This window comes from Ranitomeya variabilis, chromosome 1 (assembly GCF_051348905.1).
Source record: "Ranitomeya variabilis isolate aRanVar5 chromosome 1, aRanVar5.hap1, whole genome shotgun sequence".
In the NCBI taxonomy this organism is placed as follows: Eukaryota; Metazoa; Chordata; class Amphibia; order Anura; family Dendrobatidae; genus Ranitomeya; species Ranitomeya variabilis.
Genome location: NC_135232.1, coordinates 795,506,861 through 795,531,371, shown reverse-complemented (window position 1 = coordinate 795,531,371; position 24,511 = coordinate 795,506,861). Strand labels below are relative to the sequence as shown.

The 24,511-nt window shown below is 43.6% G+C and overlaps 1 protein-coding gene across 2 annotated transcripts in view; it reads right to left on the bottom strand.

Moving 5' to 3' along the window:
- ZAP70 (zeta chain of T cell receptor associated protein kinase 70) overlaps nucleotides 1-24,511 on the bottom strand; it is a 210,186-nt gene that overhangs the window by 111,961 nt on the left and 73,714 nt on the right. For both annotated transcript variants that reach the window (XM_077273511.1, XM_077273518.1), the window contains exon 3: nucleotides 13,202-13,362. In XM_077273511.1, coding sequence (XP_077129626.1) covers nucleotides 13,202-13,362 — 161 coding nt within the window. The remainder of the gene's footprint in view (nucleotides 1-13,201; nucleotides 13,363-24,511) is intronic.

The following is a 24,511-nucleotide window of genomic DNA, read 5'->3' as shown; positions in this document are numbered from 1 at the left end:
ACCCCATATTGGAAACTAGACCTCCCAAGGAACTTATCTAGATGTGTTTTGAGAACTTTGAACCCCCAAGTGTTTCACTAAAGTTTATAGCGCAAAGCCGTGAAAATAAAAATTCTTTTTTTTTTTTTCACAAAAATGATTTTTTAGCCCCCAGTTTTGTATTTTCACAAGGGTAACAGGATAAATTAGACCCCAAAAGTTGTTGTCCAATTTGTCCTGAGTACGCTGATACCCCATATGTCGGGGGGAACCACTGTTTGGGTGCATGACAGAGCTCGGAAGGGAAGGAGCGCCATTTGGAATGCAGCCTTAAATGGATTGGTCTGCAGGCGTCACGTTGCATTTGCAGAGCCCCTGATGTACCCAAACAGTACAAACCCCCCACAAGTGACCCCATATTGGAAACTAGACCTCCCAAGGAACTTATCTAGATGTGTTGTGAGAACTTTGAACCCCCAAGTGTTTCACTACAGTTTATAATGCAGAGCCGTGAAAATAAAACATCTTTTTTTTCCCACAAAAATGATTTTTAGCCCCCCAAATTTTTATTTTCCTAAGGATAACAAGAGAACTTGGACCCCAGATGTTGTTGTTCAATTTGTCCCGAGTACGCTGATAACACATATGTTGGGGTAAACCCCTTTTTGGGCGCACGGGAGAGCTCGGAAGGGAAGGAGCACTGTTTTACTTTTTCAACGCAGAATTGGCTGGAATTGAGATTGGACGCCATGTCGCGCTTGGAGAGCCCCTGATGTGCCTGGACAGTGGAAACCCCCCAATTCTACCTGAAACCCTAACCCAAACACACCCCTAACCCTAATCCCAACGGTAACCCTAACCACACCCCTAGCCCTGACACACCCATAATTCTAATCCCAACCCTAATCCAAACGTAAATGTAATCCAAACCCTAACCCTAACTTTAGCCCCAACCCTAACTTTAGCCCCAACCCTAACTTTACCTCCAACCCTAGCCCTAACCCTAACCCTACCCCTAACCCTAACCCTAAACGTGACTGAAATACGTGGCACTGAAATACGTGGCACTGAAATACGTGGCACTGAAATACGTGGCACTGAAATACGTGATACGTGGCACTTAAATACGTGGCACTGAAACACGTGGCACTGAAATACGTGATACGTGGCACTGAAATACGTGGCACTGAAATACGTGGCACTGAAATACGTGGCACTGAAATACGTGGCACTGAAATATGTGATACGTGGCACTTAAATACGTGGCACTGAAATACGTGGCACTGAAATACGTGGCACTTAAATACGTGGCACTGAAATATGTGATACGTGGCACTTAAATACGTGGCACTGAAACACGTGGCACTGAAATACGTGATACATGGCACTGAAATACGTGGCACTGAAATACGTGGCACTGAAATACGTGCAACTGAAATACGTGGTACTAAAATATGTGGCACTGAAATACGTGATACGTGGCACTGAAATACGTGGCACTGAAACACGTGGCACTGAAATACGTGATACGTGGCACTGAAATACGTGGCACTGAAATACGTGGCACTGAAATACGTGGCACTGAAATACGTGGCACTGAAATACGTGGCACTATGACTGTCAGAAAATGTTCATTAAACGGTTAGGGGTGAGGTTAGGGGTAGAGTTAGGGTTAGGGTTTGGATCCCTTTATCACCTTGATGGTGGTGGGTGGCTTTTCAGTGTGTTTTCTGTTTTTTTTCGATAAAAATGCATGCGTTTTTAACGCAAACAAACGCATGTGCTTAAAAACGCAAGAAAATACTGCAGGTTGTATTTCTGAAAATGAACGCATGCAGAAAAAAACCGCATGCGTTTGAAAACGCGACCAAACGCGTACAAAAAAAACGCATGCGTTTTCAATGTTAAATATAGGGAAAAAACGCATGCGTTTTTTTGTGCAAAAAACGCTGCAGACAAAAACGGAAGTGTGAAACCAGCGACGCTTTTTATAGCAAAAAAGTTTTTGCGTCTCCACATTTTGAGACCTATAATTTTTCCACATTTTGCTCCACAGAGTCATGTGAGGTCTTGTTTTTTGCGGGACGAGTTGACGTTTTTATTGGTAACATTTTCGGACACGTGACCATTTTTGATCGCTTTTTATTCCGATTTTTGTGAGGCAGAATGACCAAAAACCTGCTATTCATGAATTTCTTTTGGGAGAGGCGTTTATACCGTTCCGGGTTTGGTAAAATTGATAAAGCAGTTTTATTCGTTGGGTCAGTGTGATTACAGCGATATCTCATTTATATCATTTTTTTATGTTTTGGCGCTTTTATACGATAAAAACTATTTTATAGAAAAAATAATTATTTTGGTATCGCTTTATTCTCAGGACTATAACTTTTTTATTTTTTTGCTGATGATGCTGTTTGGTGGCTTGTTTTTTGCGGGACAAGATGACGTTTTCAGCGGTACCATGGATATTTATATCAGTCTTTTTGATCGCGTGTTATTCCACTTTTTGTTCGGCGGTATGGTAATAAAGCGTTGTTTTTTTGCCTCGTTTTTTTTTTTTTTTTCTTACGGTGTTTACTGAAGGGGTTAACTTGTGTGGCAGTTTTATAGGTTGGGTCGTTACGGACGTGGCGATACTAAATATGTGTACTTTTATTGTTTTTTTTTTTAATTTAGATAAAGAAATGTATTTATGGGAATAATATATATTTTTTTTTTTTCATTATTTTGGAATATTTTTTTTTATTTTTTTTTACACATTTGGAAATTTTTTTTTTTACTTTTTTACTTTTCCCCAGGGGGGGACAATACAGATCGGTGATCTGCCAGTTTGCATAGCACTCTGACAGATCACCGATCTGAGAGAAGCGCAGGCTGCTTCACAGTGCCTGCTCTGAGCAGGCTTCTGTGAAGCCACCTCCCTCCCTGCAGGACCCGGATCCGCGGCCATCTTGGATCCGGGTCTGGAGCAGGCAGGGAGGGAGGTAAGACCCTCGCAGCAACGCGATCACATCGCGTTGCTGCGGGGGGCTCAGGGAAGCCCGCAGGGAGCCCCCTCCCTGCGCGATGCTTCCCTGCACCGCCGGCACATCGCGATCATGTTTGATCGCGGTGTGCCGGGGGTTAATGTGCCGGGGGCGGTCCGTGACCGCTCCTGGCACATAGTGCCGGATGTCAGCTGCGATATGCAGCCGACACCCGGCCGCGATCGGCCGCGCTCCCCCCGTGAGCGCGGCCGATCGGCTATGACGTACTATCCCGTCGGCGGTCATACGGGCCCACCCCACCTCGACGGGATAGTACGTCGGATGTCAGGAAGGGGTTAAAGGCATGGTAATCTTAGTGTATGTAAACTTTTGACAGGAAAGGTGTATTCTTATTTCATGTCAGATATTGAGAAAAACATGCATATGTGTCTATTTATATAGTGTATGTAAACTTCTGGATTCAACTATGTGTGCTTTTAGAGTGTTTCCACAATAGGAACCCACTAAAAATGCAAATGCTGAATAAAGCTCTGATGTGAGGTAAAGCACTTGTTAAAGAGCTCTGCATGATGTTTTCCTGTCTGCTCCTGACTATTCCCTTCCATGCTACTCACTCGTCCTGCCCCTTCTCTGTCCATAGAGTATAATGGGTTGTGGGTGGCACATGACACCTTCAGCTCGTCTCCTCTGAGCAAGACAGACTTGACTTGCCTATTCACAGTGGATGTCAAGTTATGTGTGTGTATATACTGTATATATATAATATATATACTGTATATATATAATATATATACTGTATATATATATATATATATATATATATATATATATATAATTCGTGGTGCAATAACCCATTTTACAGCCAGGGGCAGTGTGTGCGCTTCAGGATGCGCTTGGAGGCATAATTATCATGGTGAATTAGGACTGGCAATATTGCAAATAGCCGGTATGTGTTGCAGAGGAAGTCTGCGCTGTAAGCCAGTAGTGTTGTTCTGGGACCTGTAGTCCCACAAGTATTTGCCTAGTTTTAAAGGGAGGCTTGCAGAGCTAGTTTGAGAGCTGGGCGGGTCTAACTAGCCACACACACCTCCTACCTATGGGAGTGATTACAGGTACATAATGTGACCAGAGTTTGGGTCACATGTTCAGAGTGTGAGTTCCTGTATAGCCTGTGTGCTGGAATGTCCTGGGATGGACTGGATTCCTGGAAGCACCTGCTGAGGCTATGGACTGAATGGTCAGTGTGTTGGAATGTCCTGGGATGGACTGGATTCTTGGAAGCACCTGCTGAGGCTATGGACTGAATGGTCAGTGTGTTGGAAGTGCCTTGGACTGGACTTCCTGAATAGCGCACGGAGAGGCCGTATCTGCAGAGCCTGTGATGGCTACTGTGTTGGGGAAGCTACAGTTCCTACTGCGGGTCTCAGTGGTGACATATATATATATGTATATATTGCTTAAAAAAATAAAGGGAACACTTAAACAACAGAATATAACTCCAAGTAAATCAAACTTCCGTGAAATCAAACTGACCACTTAGGAAGCAAAACTGTTTGACAATCAATTTCACATGCTGTTGTGCAAATGGAATAGAAAACAAATGGAAATTATTGGCAATTATCAAAACACACTCAATAAAGGAGTGGTTCTGCAGGTGGGGACCACAGACCAGCTTTCTGGCTTGTGCTTTAGTCACTTTTGAATGTTGGTTGTGCTTTCACACCTCGTGGTAGCATGAGACAGACTCTACAACCCACACAAGTGGCTCAGGTTGTGCAGCTCATCCAGGATGGCACATCATTGTGAGCTGTGGCAAGAAGGTTTGCTGTGTCTGTCAGCGTAGTGTCCAGAGGCTGGAGGCGCTACCAGGAGACAGGCCAGTACACCAGGAGATGTGGAGGAGGCCATAGGAGGGCAACAACCCAGCAGCAGGACAGCTACCTCAGCCTTTGTGCAAGGAGGACCAGGAGGAGCACTGCCAGAGCCCTGCAAAATGATCTACAGCAGGCCACAAATGTGCATGTATCTGCACAACTGGTTAGAAATGGACTCCTTGATGATGGTCTGAGTGCCCGACATCCACAGATGGGGTTGTGCTCACAGCCCAACACCGTGCAGGACGATTGGCATTTGCCACAGAACACCAGGATTGGCAAATTTGCCTCTGGCGCCCTGTGCTCTTCACAGATGAAAGCAGGTTCACACTAAGCACATGTGACAGACGTGACAGAGTCTGGAGACACCATGGAGAGCGATCTGCTGCCTGCAACATCCTATTTTCGGTTTTACTGTGTCTTTTTTTGCGTGTGGTTTGTCTCCTGGTGGTGTGAACAGTGTCCCTACTGGCCTGGTCACTGTGTACATGGCTCATGTGTTTCTGTTTTAATCTATTATTTTCTTGTTTCTACAAGACTAGGTAGATTTCCACCCCTTCTTGTGAGCCGTGCACATAAAAAGCCATTCTATGCTGCGTGTCCATATTGGACATTACCTTTCTGAATCCTGCTCATACATGTATTATACATATGACCAGGTTTTTAAATACATCAGATAGGGATTATATACATTAGTTAGGAGTCGGACTGCTCTAATACGGGTATACCTTGACGTTTGGTAGAGCGGCTTAATATACATTTTTTGCAAAAAAAGTATTAACCAAATACCCTGTGTTTTTCCATCTTGTTATTAGCACTTGCTGTTTACTGTTTTTTTGCAATAGAGTATTTTTTGGTTTTACTGTGCCTTTTTTTGTGTGGTTTGTCTCCTGGTGGTGTGAACAGTGTCCCTACAGGCCTGTTCACTGTTTACACGGCTCATGTGTTTCTGTTTTAACATCCTTCAGCATGACCAGTTTGGCAGTGGGTCAGTAATGGTGTGGGGTGGCATTTCTTTGGAGGGCCGCACAGCCCTCCATGTGCTCGCCAGAGGTAGCCTGACTGTCATTAGGTACCGAGATGAGATCCTCAGACCCCTTGTGAGACCATTTGCTGGTGCGGTTGGCCCTGGGTTTCTTCTAATGCAGGACAATGCCAGACCTCATATGGCTGGAGTGTCAGCAGTTCCTGCAAGATGAAGGCATTGAAGCTATGGACTGGCCCTCCAGTTCCCCAGACCTGAATCCGATTGAACACATCTGAGACATCATGTCTCGCACCATCCACCCACGTCACATTGCACCACAGACTGTCCAGGAGTTGTTGGATGCTTTAGTCCAGGTCTGGGAGGAGATCCCTCAGAAGACCATCCGCCGCCTCATCAGGAGCATGCCCAGGCATTGTAGGGAGGTCATACAGGCACATGGAGGCAACACACACACACAACTGAACATCATTTTCTTGTCTTGAGGCATTTCCACTGAAGTTGGATCAGCCTGTAATTTGATTTTCCACTTTGATTTTGAGTATCATTCCAAATCCAGACCTCCATGGGATATTCATTTCGATTTACGTTGATCATTTTTTAGGTTTTATTGTTCTCAACACATTCCACTATGCAATGAATAAAGATTAATCCCATAATCCGAAAAAAGATTTAATGTAGGCAAGGCATTAGCACTTCGATTATTGATGCATAATTAAGTTACCTATTTGAGGTATGAAGTGACACGTTAAGAAGCAATAATAAAAAAGAAAACTTTATTGACATATAGTTTTAAAAGATTTACAATTTTTTAATAAAAAGACAGGATGATGTAGGGGAAGGACCTCCAAAATACAAACAGGGGGTGACCCACCGGTTCCCAGTTATGATGTCTAGTTATAAATTGAATATACGTATAACGTATTAAAATGCTTTAATCAGTAACCCTATGGAGTGAAAAAGAAAATAAAGACCAGTCTATGTGGATGGACGGAATCAGCGTCTCTTTAGAAATACCATATAGCGGTCTGATGATTTAAATAAGGGTATACCTGAATAATGAGCAGATGGTAATATATCTGTGCACCCAGCTAAATCTAGTACATCAGAAAAAAAAAAAAAAAAAAATATATTAATAATGAAAAATGGCTCTAAATAGATTTGGAATGGTGATGGAGAGAGATGGTATTTGCTAATAGCATAAATTGCTGTGCATAGAAGGAGCGTAATGCTAGAACCATAAAAAGAATTGGCCGCTAGGTGGCAGTATGGTAAAAGAAATGTATTCCTGGGTGAGACAGCCTCGCAAGAGGACGGAGGAAAACACAAATGAAACCACGGCCATGAAAAATTTGTGTTTTCCTCCGTCCTCTTGCGAGGCTGTCTCACCCAGGAATACATTTCTTTTACCATACTGCCACCTAGCGGCCAATTCTTTTTATGGTTCTAGCATTACGCTCCTTCTATGCACAGCAATTTATGCTATTAGCAAATACCTACCATCTCTCTCCATCACCATTCCAAATCTATTTAGAGCCATTTTTCATTATTAATATATTTTTTTTCTGATGTACTAGATTTAGCTGGGTGCACAGATATATTACCATCTGCTCATTATTCAGGTATACCCTTATTTAAATCATCAGACCGCTATATGGTATTTCTAAAGAGACGCTGATTCCGTCCATCCACATAGACTGGTCTTTATTTTCTTTTTCACTCCATAGGGTTACTGATTAAAGCATTTTAATACGTTATACGTATATTCAATTTATAACTAGACATCATAACTGGGAACCGGTGGGTCACCCCCTGTTTGTATTTTGGAGGTCCTTCCCCTACATCATCCTGTCTTTTTATTAAAAAATTGTAAATCTTTTAAAACTATATGTCAATAAAGTTTTCTTTTTTATTATTGCTTCTTAACGTGTCACTTCATACCTCAAATAGGTAACTTAATTATGAATGAATAAAGATTGCAACTGAAATGTTTCATTCAGTGATATGAGATGTGGTATTTTAGTGTTCCCTTTATTTTTTTGAGCAATATGTATGTATATATATATATATATATATATATATATATATATATATATATATATGTATATGTATATATATTTATATATATATATATATATATATATATATATATATATATATATATATATACACAGTAGAGACCAAAAGTTTGGACACACCTTCTCATGTAAAGATTTTTCTGTATTTTCATGACTATGAAAATTGTACATTCACACTGAAGGCATCAAAACTATGAATTAACACATGTGGAATTATATGCATATATATATATATATATATATATATATATATATATATATATATATACCGTATATACTCGAGTATAAGCCGAGATTTTCAGCCCAAATTTTTGGGCTGAAAGTGCCCCTCTCGGCTTATACTCGAGTCACGGTCGGCGGCAGGGTCGGCGGGTGAGGGGGAGAGGGCGCTGAGGCATACTTACCTGCTTCCGGCGCTCCTGGCGCTCCCCCTGCAGTCCCACGGTCTCCGGGTGCCGCAGCTCTTCCCCTGTTCAGCGGTCACGTGGGACCGCTCATTAGAGAAATGAATATGGACTCCACTCCCATAGGGGTGGAGCCGCATATTCATTTCTCTAATGAGCGGTAACGGTGACCGCTGATAGAGGAAGAGGCTGCGGCACAGAAGACCAGCTGTCCGGGGGAAGGAGCGGGACGCCGGGAGCAGGTAAGTATTACATATTCACCTGTCCGCGTTCCACACGCCGGGCGCCGCTCCATCTTCACGGCGTATCTCCGCACTGACTGTGCAGGTCAGAGGGCGCGATGACGCATATAGTGTGCGCGCCACCCTCTGCCTGATCAGTCAGTGCAGAGAGACGCCGGCCCGGGACACTGAGGAGCTGCAAGCAAGAGAGGTGAGTATGTCATTTTTTTTTTTATTGCAGCAGCAGCAGCAATGGCACAGCTTTCTATGGTACATCTATGGGGCAATAATGAACGGTGCAGAGCATATATGGCACAGCTATGGGGCAATAATGAATGGTGCAGAGCACTATATGGCACAGCTTTCTATGGTACATCTATGAGGCAGTAATGAACGGTGCAGAGCACTATATGGCACAGCTATGGGGCAATAATGAACGGTGCAGAGCACTATATGGCACAGCTATGGGGCAATAATGAACGGTGCAGAGCACTATATGGCACAGCTATGAGGCAATAATGAACGGTGCAGAGCACTATATGGCACAGCTATGGGGCAATAATGAACGGTGCAGAGCACTATATGGCACAGCTATGGGGCAATAATGAACGGTGCAGAGCACTATGGCACAGCTATGGGGCAATAATGAACGGTGCAGAGCACTATATGGCACAGCTATGGGGCAATAATGAACGGTGCAGAGCACTATATGGTACAGCTATGGGGCAATAATGAACGGTGCAGAGCACTATATGGCACAGCTATGGGGCAATAATGAACGGTGCAGAGCACTATATGGCACAGCTTTCTATGGTACAGCTATGGGGCAATAATGAACGGTGCAGAGCACTATATGGCACAGCTATGGGGCAATAATGAACGGTGCAGAGCACTATATGGCACAAGTTTCTATGGTACAGCTATGGGGCAATAATGAACGGTGCAGAGCACTATATGGCACAGCTATGGGGCAATAATGAACAGTGCAGAGCACTATATGGCACAGCTATGGGGCAATAATGAATGGTGCAGAGCACTATATGGCACAGCTATGGGGCAATAATGAACGGTGCAGAGCACTATATGGTACAGCTATGGGGCAATAATGAACGGTGCAGAGCACTATATGGCACAGCTATGGGGCAATAATGAACGGTGCAGAGCACTATATGGCACAGCTTTCTATGGTACAGCTATGGGGCAATAATGAACGGTGCAGAGCACTATATGGCACAGCTATGGGGCAATAATGAACGGTGCAGAGCACTATATGGCACAAATTTCTATGGTACAGCTATGGGGCAATAATGAACGGTGCAGAGCACTATATGGCACAGCTATGGGGCAATAATGAACGGTGCAGAGCACTATATGGCACAGCTTTCTAGGTACATCTATGGGGCAATAATGAACGGTGCAGAGCACTATATGGCACAGCTATGGGGCAATAATGAACGGTGCAGAGCACTATATGGCACAGCTTTCTATGGTACAGCTATGGGGCAATAATGAACAGTGCAGAGCACTATATGGCACAGCTATGGGGCCATAATGAACGGTATGGAGCATCTATTTTTATTTTTCAAATTCACCGGTAGCTGCTGCATTTTCCACCCTAGGCTTATACTCGAGTCAATAAGTTTTCCCAGTTTTTTGTGGCAAAATTAGGGGGGTCGGCTTATACTCGAGTATATACGGTATATATAAAAAAGTGTGAAACAACTGAAAATATGTCTTATATTCTAGGTTCTTCAAAGTAGCCACCTTTTGCTTTGATGACTGCATTGCACTCTCTTGCCATTCTCTTGATGAGCTTCAAGAGGTAGTCACCAGGAAGGGTTTTCACTTCACAGGTGTGCCCTGACAGGTTTAATAAGTGGGATTTCTTGCCTTATAAATGGGGTTCGGACCATCAGTTGTGTTGTGCAGAAGTCTGGTGGATACACAGCTGATAGTCCTACTGAATAGACTGTTAGAATTTGTATTATGGCAAGAAAAAAGCAGCTAAGTAAAGAAAAACGAGTGGTCATCATTACTTAAAGAAATGAAGGTCAGTCAGTCCGAAAAATTGGGAAAACTTTGAAAGTGTCCCCAAGTGCAGTTGCAAAAACCATCAAGCGCTACAAAGAAACTGGCTCACATGAGGACCGTCTCAGGAAAGGAAGACCAAGAGTCACCTCTGCTTCTGAGGATAAGTTTATCCGAGTCACCAGCCTCAGAAATCGCAGGTTAACAGCAGCTCAGATTAGAGACCAGGTCAATGCCACACAGAGTTCTATCAGCAGACACATCTCTATTATTATTATTATTTATTTATATAGCACCATTAATTCCATGGTGCTGTACATGAGAAAGGGGTTACATACAGAGTTACAGATATCATTTACAGTAAACACGTTTACAGTGACAGACTGGTACAGAGGGGAGAGAGGACCCTGTCCTTGCGGACTTACATTCTATGGGGTCAATGCCACACAGAGTTCTATCAGCAGACACATCTCTACAACAACTGTTAAGAGGAGACTGTGCAGCAGGCCTTCATGGTAAAATAGCTGCTAAGGACGGGCAACAAGCAGAAGAGACTTGTTTGGGCTAAAGAACACAAGGAATGGACATTAGACCAGAGGAAATCCGTGGTTTGGTCTGATGAGTCCAAATTTGAGATCTTTGGTTCCAGCCACCGCGTCTTTGTGCGACGCAGAAAGGTGAACGGATGGACTCTACATGCCTGGTTCCCACCGTGAAGCATGGAGGAGGAGGTGTGATGGTGTGGGGGTGCTTTGCTGGTGACACTGTCTGGGATTTATTCAAAATTGAAGGCATACTGAACCAGCATGGCTACCACAGCATCTTGCAGCGGCATGCTATTCCATCCGGTTTGCGTTTAGTTGGACCATCATTTATTTTTCAAAAGGACAATGACCCCAAACACACCTCCAGGCTGTGTAAGGGCTATTTGACCAAGAAGGAGAGTGATGGGGTGCTACGCCAGATGACCTGGCCTCCACAGTCACCAGACCTGAACCCAATCGAGATGGTTTGGGGTGAGCTGGATGGCAGAGTGAAGGCAAAAGGGCCAACAAGTGCTAAGCATCTCTGGGAACTCTTTCAAGATTGTTGGAAGACCATTCCCGCTGACTACCTCTTGAAGCTCATCAAGAAAATGCCAAGAGTGTGCAAAGCAGTCATCAAAGCAAAAGGTGGCTACTTTGAAGAACCTAGAATATAAGACATATTTTCAGTTGTTTCACAATTTTTAAGTATATAATTCCACATGTGTTAATTCATAGTTTTGATGCCTTCAGTGTGAATGTACAATTTTCATAGTCATGAAAATACAGAAAAATCTTTAAATGAGAAGGTGTGTCCAAACTTTTGGTCTGTACTGTGTGTAATATATATAAATATATATATATATATATATATATATATATATATATATATATATATATACACACACACATCGTATATATAATTTGGGAATGTTTTCATTTCATATCAAAATCACAATTTTCAGGCTAGCCACTTGGACTATTCTAGACTCAAGCCTAGGGTGCTTTCACACTGCATTCAGGCACTCGTTCAGTGGTCCAGTAGCGGCTTACGTTCAACCACTCTGCAAAAAGGGATTCGGATGTATGAGCCGATGGGGCCATAGAGTATAATGGTGCAAACAGTGAAAGTGAGCTCTGACGTGCATCATTTTGAGTGTGTATGCCTACTGGAGGTAGACACTTAGACGTAATAGACTGTGTCTGGGGGTTCACCTTCAGTAGGCGTATAAGCATGAAAATCGTGTACGTTGGAGCATACGTTCGCTTTGGCGACACCATTATCATCTATGGCCCTCTCAGAGCATAATCCTGTTTGAGGGGGGTTCTCATGTAAACCCCGAAGGAGCCACTTAGTGGGTGCCAGAACTCAGTGAGAAAGGACCCTTAATCTTCTTTCACTAAATCCACAAGTACATTAGCAGCGAGAGACTGATTTAGACCCCATGTTTTGTATCGAAGCTTTTAATGAACATTGTACAAAGGTCTTTGTGAACAGATGTGGAGCTGTGACATCATCTATTGTAATGATAGATCCCTTGTTATTAGCTGTGCATAGTTGTGTTAGTTATCATTGTGACTCTCAGTGGAAATAATTGTGAATGTGGTTTACAGTGACAATGGCCCAGAAAGAACCATTATATGTTGAAAATATGATAAGCATGTTGTAAATTGAAGGACCACTGTATTTAGACCATTCATAATAACTATCACAACAATCAGAGCTTTCTTGCATCTAGTTGCTCCCTGTATTGAATATACAATATTGACATGCAAATGTTGGATATTTCAAGAAGACGCAAAAAATAAAAAATGTTTCTACTCTACTAGTTGGTAAATTTTCTCTCCAATTCTTTGTGTTATCACTAATCTGATATAGTATTTCATATAAATACAGTTTTTAACTTGCAAGATCCCATTGTTGCATTGTTCTTAAAATAAAAAAAATAAGAAATAAAATAATTGATTGTGTCCTATTTTGTATCATAACTCAATAATTGTATTTTTCTCTTACACTCCTTGAGTGGTTGTCTTCACTTCATAACAGATTGCCCCTATTGTATTGCCAATTTTCCTAAATTTTTCATCAATGCATAGAAGAGTATAAAGTAAAATACTCACAGAAATTTACCATCTGGTTGGGCTCCAGAGTATAATTTGCGCTCAGATTCTTCTCTGCTAATGTTCCCATGATACCATGCCATTTTTTCATGAGCTGTTGTAGCAATGAGTTTCTCTACCTGTGGAGCTTGGCTTATGATTGCTTGTTCTAAAGCATCTCCCTGTAGTATTGAATAGAAATCAATGGTGCATTGGTTAGTTATGTGGTGTATTAAAATATACAAATATGACTTATAAAGCATAATGATATCATTATAATTTTTATTTACAGGGACTCTGTCAATAGATTCATGCAGGCCAAACCACAGGCAGCAAGAACCATAGCATCAATGTGTAGTGTTGAGCGATACCTTCAGATATTTGAAAGTATCGGTATCGGATTGGATCGGCCGATATCCAAAAAATATCGGATATCGCCGATACCGATTCCCGATACCAATACAAGTCAATGGGACACAAATATCGGAACGTAATAGGGAGCGATCCTGGATGGTTCCCAGGGTGTGAAGGAGAGGAAACTCTCCTTCAGGCCATGGGATCCATATTCATGTAAAAAATAATGAATAAAAATAAAAAATATGGATATACTCACCCTCGGACGGCCCCTGGCTGTCACCGCTGCAAGCGTCTGCCTCCGTTCCTAAGAATGCAGAGTGAAGGACCTTCGATGACGTCGCGGTCACGTGAGCGGTCACATGAGCGGTCACGCGACCAATCACAAGACCGCGACGTCATCACAGGTCCTACACTCATTGCATTCTTAGGAACGGAGGCTGCCGGTTGCACCGCTGAGAGCCAGGGGCCGTCGGTGGGTGAGTATATCTATATTTTTTATTTTTATTCTTTATTTTTTACATGAATATGGATCCCGATTCCAATTTCCGATAACGCAAAAATATCGGAACTCGGTATCGGAATTCCGATACAGCGAATATCGGCCGATACCCGATATTTGCAGTATCGGAATGCTCAACACTATCAATGTGCGATTGCGGCCAGGTATGATTTACTCTGAAGTGCTACAGTGTTTCAGAGAAAATATAGTTTGAAAAGCTGGTATGGGACATTAGGGAGAGACCTGATGTCTGAGATTAGCTTCTCCCCAACCCACTTCAGTTGATTGAGTGCACAGAGGCCGAGGATTTCATTGGATTAGTCCTGTCTCTCCACATAGTCCCTGGATGGATTCTAAAACTATGTTTTCCCTAAAACTGTTTACACACATGGTTGTGGAACTACTGGAGGCGGAGGGACATAACTAAGCAAACTCCTGATTCTTCACTAGAGTCCCTAGTGGTGTGGATAGACTTGAACCCAGGTGGATGCCAGGTGTTACTCCAGGACAGACTCTGGAACCATGGCAGCTAACCTCCAAAGGGTCAGGGAAGCAGGACCAGCCAGTAATTGGTTTAGCAGGAGGAATACGGCTGATAGACAGTTGCGGAATCAGACACAGGCAGGACAGATGCAGGAACATGGGACGGCCACGGGTACGAGATCACAGGTGCAGCTACACAGATGCTGGTTCAAATGGATCATGAATTGGACTAGGCACAGGCAGAATGAGTTTGGGTATAGGTACAGAAAGATGGACAGGAACAGGGGCAGATGGGGAAAGCAGGGTCAGGTAAATGGGACAGACAGTTTCAGAGTGCACAGGTACATAGATCTTAAAGGTAGCAGTATACTGACTGATGTAAAACAAAGTTGCTAAGGCACCTCTCATTTGGGGAAGGTGCCTTAAATACCTAATGTCTCCAAGCCATTGGCTGGGGACATTTTCAGCAGCGTGTGTGACCCCTTTAAAAAGCAGAGAGCATGCACACCTCTTAAGCATTCTCCCAGGAGACCTGCATGTTGTACGCAGGCCATTGGAGGAGAAAGATGCTGTGGCAGCATGGACAGGTAAGTGAACTCGCCGGCGTGACTGCAGGGGGAGGAAGGGGACATGTGCAGGGGTGACGATGCTGTGCTATCAGTACCCCCCTTCTCCTACAAGCCCGTTAGAAATTTCTGTAAAACAAGTGGACCCTTAATATTTCCTTGGGCTCCCACAACCTTTCTTTAGGTTCAAATCCCTTCCAATCATCTAAAAAAAATATATTTTTCCTCTCAACTTCTTCAAGGCTAGAATATTCTTTACTTCATTTCAAAGACATCCTTGGAGCTGATGGGAGGAGGCATGACACTAGGATCTTTGAAGTAGGGAGTCAAGATGACCGGCTTCAATGTGGACTCATGGAAGGAATGGAGTATTCTTAACAAAGCTGACAGCTTCAACTAATAGGATACAGCATTAATTTCCTTGCTGACTTCAAAGGGACCCATGAAGCAAGGATCTAACTTGTAAGATGGGATCTTAAAATGGATGACAAGGTGAACCGAAGCATATCTTATCCGCATGTCTCTTCATATGCCCAGATCTCTAGAGTGGCTTTAGTATCCTCCTACATTTTCGTGAAATCCTTTGTAAGAGCATTGGCTGCTGGTAAGCCAGAAATGGCCGATATCTGAAGAGGAGTTCCTGGATCTTGCCCAAAGATGATAAAAAAAGGAGAGCTTGCAGAAGATTAACTTACATGGTTGTTATAGGAGAGCTCTATATAACAAGCACTTTTCACCTTTTGTGTCCCCCCTATTTCCTTGTAGATTGTAAGCTTGTGAGCAGGGCCATCACTAATGTAACTGTTTAAACTGTCTTGCCTTGTATTGAATTTATTGTCTGTATATGTCCCTACTTCATTGTAAAGTGCTCTGGAATATGATGGCGCCATATAAAATAAAATTATTAATATTTTTAATACTGCCCATGGTAAGACCTTGACCCAATTGTCATGATGTGCGCTTGTGAAGTGCCACAGGAAGTTGGCCAGAATCGGGTTGATTCTCTCTAGTTGTCTGTTGAATTGAGGGTGTTATGCAGATGAAAAATCCAGCAAAACAGTCAAAAGCTTACACAAAGCTTTTCAGAATCTGGGTGAGAACTGGACACCATGGTTGGACACAATGTGGTCAGGGAATCCCTGAAGACGAAAGATGTGGTAGATAGTGATGAGCATTCCGATACCGCAAGTATCGGGTATCGGCCGATATTTGCGGTATCGGAATTCCGATACCGAGTTCCGATATTTTCAGTATATCGGATACCGGAATCGGAAGTTCCCACAATCCAAAGTGCCTGAATTCAGCCAATGAGGAATGATTAGAAGTGTGGGCACATTCTGTTCTGCATGGTGGGCATGGAAGTACTGGCATGGCTGTGATTGGCTGCTGAAATGATGTCATGATGCACTATAAAAGTCACTGCTGCCATTTAGGGCTCACTCTGCTGTGAATTCAGTTAGGGACAGGACGCTGTGTTCTGACTGAGGGCCAGTTTAGAGATAGCGATTTGCTTCATTGTGCTTTACCAAGGCTAATTTAGCAACCACTGTGTGAGATCTTTGCTTTTGCCTTGCAGCGCTGTTCACAGCTGTCTGCAAGGTCTCTGTGTGTGAGAGTGCACATCGCTCTGTAGTCTGTCTGCAGCCACAGCCGGTTGTAGTCAGCTCAGAGTGCGTCACTGCCTCATACTGTTCTATCCATTGTCCTTTTTTGCAATTAGTGCAGCCTGCTGCACATTTTTTCAAATATTTCCTATTAGTGGCTTTCCATCCGTATCCAGCAAAATTGTGGAAAAACACTACATAGGATTACATAGAAGACACAGAATACAAATCAGGCAAAGTCTAACGTCCCCTCTATACATAATGTCCAAATGTAATGTATGTGAGGGGTAACTAACGCCTGTATACGGAATGTCACAGGACACACCTAAAGTAGCCAAAGCAACAGACCACAAAAAAATAGGTGCAACAAATGTCCAAAAATAGACACAATCTTTATTAAATATATGCATAACAAAACAAGGAATACAAGAGCAGTGGGTTAAAATTAGCAGATATCATGTATAAAACGCATGGGGCATGACTACAAACCCACACAAATCAGCAGACTGGCAAAAACTCAATAAAAATTACCAGGTACTCTGTTGTGAATTCCGTTCTTGAACTCCCTCCTGTGGTCATGAATGATACTTCGGCGAGTTCTGTCCATGGACTCCCTCTGGTGGCTGTGAGTGGAACTGCTGGTTCTGAGGTTGCTTCCTCAGCTGCCCTCGTTTGCGGCTGGGTTGGCTTCTCTATTTAACTCCACTCAGATCGTTACTCCATGCCAGCTGTCAATGTATTAGCACTGGTTCAGATCTCTCTCGGATCTTTCTGATGACCTGTCTACTCCAGCAGAAGCTAAGTCCCTGCTAGTTCATTTGTTGTTCATTGTGTACTGAATATATGTCTTAGTACTTTCTAAGTTCAAGTCCAGCTTGCTAACATGATATTGCCTTGCTAGCTGGAAGCTCTGGGTTGCAGAGTGGCACCTCCGCACCGTGAGTCGGTGCGGGGGTCTTTTTGCACACTCTGCGTGGCTTTTTGTAGTTTTTTGTGCTGACCGCATAGATCCCTTTCCTATCCTCAGTCTATCTAGTAAGTCTGGCCTCCTTTGCTGAAACCTGTTTCATCCCTGTGTTTGTGACTTTCCTCTTAACTCACAGTTAATATATGTGGGGGGGCTGCCTTTACCTTTGGGGAATTTTCTCTGAGGCAAGGTAAGGCTTATTTTCCTATCTTTAGGGGTAGTTAGCTCTTAGGCTGTGAAGAGGCGTCTAGGGAGAGTTAGGTACGCTCCACAGCTATTTCTAGTGTGTGTGTTATAGGATTAGGATTTGCGGTCAGCAGAGTTCCCACTTCCCAGAGCTCGTCCTGTCTTCTAGTTTAACCATCAGGTCATTCCAGGTGCACCTAACCACCAGGTCCATAACAGTACAGCTGGCCCACAAAGTGTTAATGCATCTCAATAGAGGGATAAGAGAAGTTCTGAGACCATTTTTTTTTCTCTGCAGTGTGTTTTGTCTTTCTTTTCCCCTTAACCTCTGGGTGGTTCAGGACTCAGGTGTATATATGGACATTCAAGGTCTGTCCTCTTGTGTTGATCACCTCACTGCGAGGGTACAAAGCATTCAAGATTATGTAGTTCAGAATCCTATGTTAGAGCCTAGAATTCCAATTCCTGATTTGTTTTTTGGAGATAGATCTACATTTCTGAATTTCAAAAATAATTGTAAACTGTTTCTTGCTTTGAAACCCCGCTCCTCTGGTGACCCCATTCAGCAAGTAAAAATCATTATTTCTTTGTTACGTGGCGACCCACAAGACTGGGCATTCTCCCTTGCGCCAGGAGATCCTGCATTGCTTAATGTAGATGCGTTTTTTCTGGCGCTTGGATTGCTTTATGACGAACCTAACTCTGTGGATCAGGCAGAGAAAATCTTGCTAGCTTTGTGTCAAGGTCAGGATGAAGCGGAGGTATATTGCCAGAAGTTTAGAAAGTGGTCTGTGCTTACTCAATGGAATGAGTGTGCCCTTGCAGCAATTTTCAGAAAAGGTCTTTCTGAAGCCCTTAAGGATGTTATGGTGGGGTTTCCCACGCCTGCTGGTCTGAATGAATCAATGTCCTTGGCCATTCAGATCGATCGGCGCTTGCGTGAACGCAAGGTTGTGTGCCATGTTTACTGTGGTAACCCCACTCATGCTATCTCTGATTGTCCTAAGCGCACTAAGCAGTTCGCTAGGTCCGTCACCATTGGTACTGTACAGCCTAAATTTCTTTTGTCCGTTACTCTGATTTGCTCTTTGTCGTCCTACTCTGTTATGGCATTTGTAGACTCAGGCGCTGCCCTGAATTTGATGGACTTAGAGTTTGCCAGGCGCTGTGGTTTTTTTCTTGGAGCCCTTGCAGTATCCTATTCCATAAAGGGGAATTGATGCTACGCCTTTGGCCAAGAATAAGCCTCAGTACTGGACTCAGTTGACCATGTGCATGGCTCCTGCACATCAGAAAGATGTTCGCTTTTTGGTGTTGCATAATTTGCATGATGTGGTCGTGTTGGGTTTGCCATGGCTACAGGTCCATAATCCAGTATTGGATTGGAAATCAATGTCTGTGTCCAGTTGGGGTTGTCAAGGGGTACATGGTGACGTTCCGTTGTTGTCAATTTCTCCTTCTACTCCTTCTGAAGTCCCTGAGTTTTTGTCGGATTACCGAGATATATTCGATGAGCCCAAATCCAGTGCCCTACCTCCTCATAGGGATTGTGATTGTGCTATTAATTTGATTCCTGGTAGTAAATTTCCTAAGGGACGACTTTTCAATTTATCTGTGCCGGAACACGCCACTATGCGGAGTTATATAAAGGAGTCCTTGGAGAAAGGGCATATTCGCCCGTCGTCGTCACCGTTGGGAGCAGGGTTCTTTTTTGTGGCCAAGAAGGATGGTTCTCTGAGACCTTGTATAGATTACCGCCTTCTCAATAAAATCACGGTCAAATTTCAGTACCCTTTGCCTCTACTGTCTGATTTGTTTGCTCGGATTAAGGGGGCTAGTTGGTTCACCAAGATAGATCTTCGAGGGGCGTATAATCTGGTGCGTATTAAACAGGGCGATGAATGGAAAACAGCATTTAATACGCCCGAGGGCCATTTTGAGTACCTGGTGATGCCATTCGGGCTTTCTAATGCTCCATCTGTGTTTCAGTCCTTTATGCATGACATCTTCCGAAAGTATTTGGATAGATTCATTATTGTTAGTGTTGAGCATTCCGATACCGCAAGTATCGGGTATCGGCCGATACTTGCGGTATCGGAATTCCGATACCGAGATCCGATACTTTTGTGTTTTCCCTTCTAGGAATTTAGGACCTGAGGGATGACGTCACGGCTTCTGATTGGTCGCGTGGCGGTCACATGAGCGGCACGCGACCAATCAGAAGCCGTGACGTCATGGAAGGTACTGAACGCGCTCATTTTAAGCAAAGCAGGCTGCCGGTTAACAGCGGTAAGGTGCAGGGGCCTCCGGACGGGTGAGTATATCAATATTTTTTATTTTAATTCTTTATTTTACACATTCATATGGATCCCAGGGCCTGAAGGAGAGTTTCCTCTCCTTCAGACCCTGGGAACCATCAGGGATACCTTCCAATACTTGAGTCCCATTGACTTGTATTGGTATCGGGTATCGGTATCGGCGAGATCCCATACTTTGCCGGTATCGGCCGATACTTTCCGATACCGATACTTTCAAGTATCGGACGGTATCGCTCAACACTAATTATTGTATATTTGGATGATATTTTGGTCTTTTCGGATGACTGGGAGTCTCATGTGAAGCAGGTCAGAATGGTGTTCCAGGTTCTTCGTGCTAATTCTTTGTTTGTGAAGGGGTCTAAATGTCTCTTCGGAGTTCAGAAGGTTTCCTTTTTGGGTTTCATTTTTTCCCCTTCTACTATCGAGATGGATCCTGTTAAAGTTCAGGCCATTCATGATTGGACTCAGCCTACATCTGTGAAGAGCCTTCAGAAATTCTTGGGCTTTGCTAATTTTTACCGACGCTTCATCGCTAATTTTTCTAGTGTTGTTAAACCGTTGACTGATTTGACCAAGAAAGGTGCTGATGTGGTGAATTGGTCCTCTGCGGCCTTTGAGGCTTTTCGGGAGTTGAAACGTCGTTTCTCTTCGGCCCCTGTGTTGTGTCAGCCAGATGTTTCGCTCCCTTTTCAGGTCGAGGTTGATGCTTCTGAGATTGGAGCAGGGGCTGTTTTGTCTCAAAGATCTTCTGATGGCTCTCTGATGAAGCCATGTGCTTTCTTTTCTAGAAAGTTTTCGCCGGCTGAGCGTAATTATGATGTTGGCAATCGGGAGTTGTTGGCTATGAAGTGGGCGTTCGAGGAGTGGCGACATTGGCTTGAGGGAGCCAAGCATCGCATAATGGTCTTAACGGATCACAAAAATCTGACTTATCTCGAGTCTGCTAAGTGGTTGAATGCTAGACAGGCTCGATGGTCGCTGTTTTTCTCCCGTTTCAATTTTGTGGTTTCATACCTTCCGGGTTCTAAGAATGTGAAGGCCGATGCCCTTTCAAGGAGTTTTGTGCCTGATTCCCCAGGAGTTCCTGAGCCGGCTGGTATTCTCCAAGAGGGGGTAATTCTGTCTGCCATCTCACCTGATTTGCAGCGGGCGCTGCAGGAGTTTCAGGCTGGTAGACCTGACAGTTGTCCAGCAGAAAAACAGTTTGTCCCTGATAGATGGACTAGTAGAGTTATCTCTGAGGTTCATTGTTCGGTGTTGGCTGGTCATCCTGGGATTTTTGGTACCAGAGATTTGGTGGCTAGGTCCTTTTGGTGGCCTTCCTTGTCACGGGATGTGCGTTCTTTTGTGCAGTCTTGTGGGACTTGTGCTCGGGCCAAGCCCTGCTGTTCTCGTGCCAGTGGGTTACTTTTGCCCTTGCCAGTCCCGAAAAGGCCTTGGACGCATGTTTCCATGGATTTTATTTCAGATCTCCCTGTCTCTCAAAGGATGTCGGTCATCTGGGTGGTTTGTGATCGCTTCTCTAAGATGGTCCATTTGGTACCCTTGCCTAAATTACCTTCCTCCTCTGATTTGGTTCCACTATTTTTCCAGCATGTGGTTCGTTTGCATGGCATTCCGGAGAACATCGTGTCGGACAGAGGTTCCCAGTTTGTTTTAAGGTTTTGGCGGTCCTTTTGTGCTAAGATGGGCATTGATTTGTCTTTCTCTTCGGCTTTCCATCCTCAGACAAATGGCCAAACCGAACGAACTAATCAGACTTTGGAGACCTATCTGAGATGCTTTGTTTCTGCTGATCAGGATGATTGGGTGACCTTCTTGCCATTGGCTGAGTTCGCCCTTAATAATCGGGCCAGTTCGGCTACCTTGGTTTCGCCTTTTATTTGTAATTCTGGTCTTCATCCTCGTTTTTCTTCAGGGCAGGTAGAGCCTTCTGATTGTCCTGGGGTGGACTCTGTGGTTGACAGGTTGCAGCAAATTTGGGCTCATGTTGTTGACAATTTGGTGTTGTCTCAGGAAGGGGCTCAGCGTTTTGCTAACCGTCGTCGGTGTGTTGGTTCCCGGCTTCGGGTTGGGGATTTGGTCTGGTTGTCTTCCCGTCATGTCCCTATGAAGGTTTCTTCCCCTAAGTTTAAGCCTCGGTTTGTTGGCCCTTATAGGATTTCTGAGATTATCAATCCAGTGTCTTTTCGATTGGCCCTTCCAGCCTCTTTTTCCATCCATAATGTTTTTCATAGATCTTTGTTGCGGAAATATGTGGTGCCCGTTGTTCCCTCTGTTGATCCTCCTGCCCCGGTGTTGATTGATGGGGAGTTGGAGTATGTGGTTGAAAAGATTTTGGATTCTCTTTTTCGAGGCGGAGGCTTCAGTATCTTGTCAAATGGAAGGGTTATGGCCAGGAGGATAATTCTTGGGTTGTTGCCTCCAATGTTCATGCTGATGATTTGGTTCGTGCCTTTCATTTGGCTCGTCCGGATCAGCCTGGGGGCTCTGGTGAGGGTTCGGTGACCCCTCCTCAAGGGGGGGTACTGTTGTGAATTCTGCTCTTGGGCTCCCTCCGGTGGTTGTAAGTGGTAGCGCTGCTGTCTCTGAATCACAGCATTTATCAGGTGTTTTCACTTTTTGCAATTTGGACAGGGCTGTTTAGTCTTGCTTCACCCTTTAGTCGGTGCCAGTTGTCCATTGTTCCTGGAGGATTCACATCCCTGCCTGGTCTCTTCTGCTTTGCAGTTCTTTTCAACAAAGATAAGTTCTGGCCTTGATTTTGCTGTCCACATGCTGTGGTCTTATTGTTCAGTTATTTTCCATGTTTTGTCTTGTCCAGCTTGGTCTGTATAAGGATTTGTTTAGCCAAGCTGGTATCTCTGGAGATGCAGATATTCCCTCCATGTCTTTAGTTAGCTGTGGAGTTTTTGTATTTTCTGTGGTGGATATTTTCTAGTGTTTTAATACTGACCGCATAGTACTCTGTCCTGTCCTTTCTATTTAGCTAGAAGTGGCCTCCTTTGCTAAATTCTCATTTCAGTCTGTGTATGTTTTTTCCCTCTCCTCTCACAGTCAATATTTGTGGGGGGCTGCCTGTTCTTTGGGGATTTTCTCTGAGGCAAGATAGTTTTCCCTTTTCTATCTCTAGGGGTAATTAGTCCTCCGGCTGTGTCGAGATGTCTAGGGAGCGCTAGGTACATTCCACGGCTACTTCTAGTTGCAGTGTTAGGTTCAGGGTCTGCGGTCAGTACAGGTACCACCTTCTCCAGAGTACATCCCATGCTGCTCTTAGGCCACCAGATCATAACAGGAGGCCAGGTCATCTGGCGTAGCACCCCATCACTCTCCTTCTTGGTCATATAGCACTTACGCAGCCTAGAGGTGTGTTTAGAGTCATTGTCCTGTTGAAAAATAAATGAAGGTCCAACTAAACGCAAACCGGATGGAATAGCATGCCGCTGCAAGATGCTGTGGTAGGCATGATGGTTCAGTATGCCTTCAATTTTTAATAAATCCCCAACAGTGTCACCAGTAAAGCACCCCCACACCATCACACCTCCTCGTCCATGCTTCACGGTGGGAACCAGGCATGTAGAGTCCATCCGTTCACCTTTTCTGCGTCACACAAAGACACGATGGTTGGAACCAAAGATCTCAAATTTGTACTCATCAGACGAAAGCACAGATTTCCAAACCTATACATAGTTCACTGCACATATATATATATATATATATATATATATATATACATACATATATATATACATATACAGTACAGACCAAAAATTTGGACACCTTCTCATTCAAAGATTTTTCTGTATTTTCATGACTATTCAGTAGGACTATCAGCTGTGTATCCACCAGACTTCTGCACAACACAACTGTTGGTCCCAACCCCATTTCTATCATCACACTTATTAAACCTGACAGGGCACACCTGTGAAGTGAAAACCATTTCCGGTGACTACCTCTTGAAGCTCATCAAGGGAATGCCAAGAGTGTGCAAAGCAGTAATCAAAGCAAAAGGTGGCTTCTTTGAAGAACCTAGAATATAAGACATATTTTCAGTTGTTTCACACTTTTTTGTTAAGTATATAATTCCACATGTGTCAATTCATATTTTTGATGCCTTCAGTGTGAATGTACAATTTTCATAGTCATGAAAAAACAGAAAAATCTTTGAATGAGAATGTCCAAACTTTTGGCCTGTACTGTATATATATATATATATATATATATATATATATATATATATATATATATATATATATCCTTTATATACTACAGCAGTTATGGAGTGGAGCCAGTAGATAGTAGTGTTTTCTGCGTGTATGCAGAGTTTGTAGAGCTGGGCTGCATTGCAAAG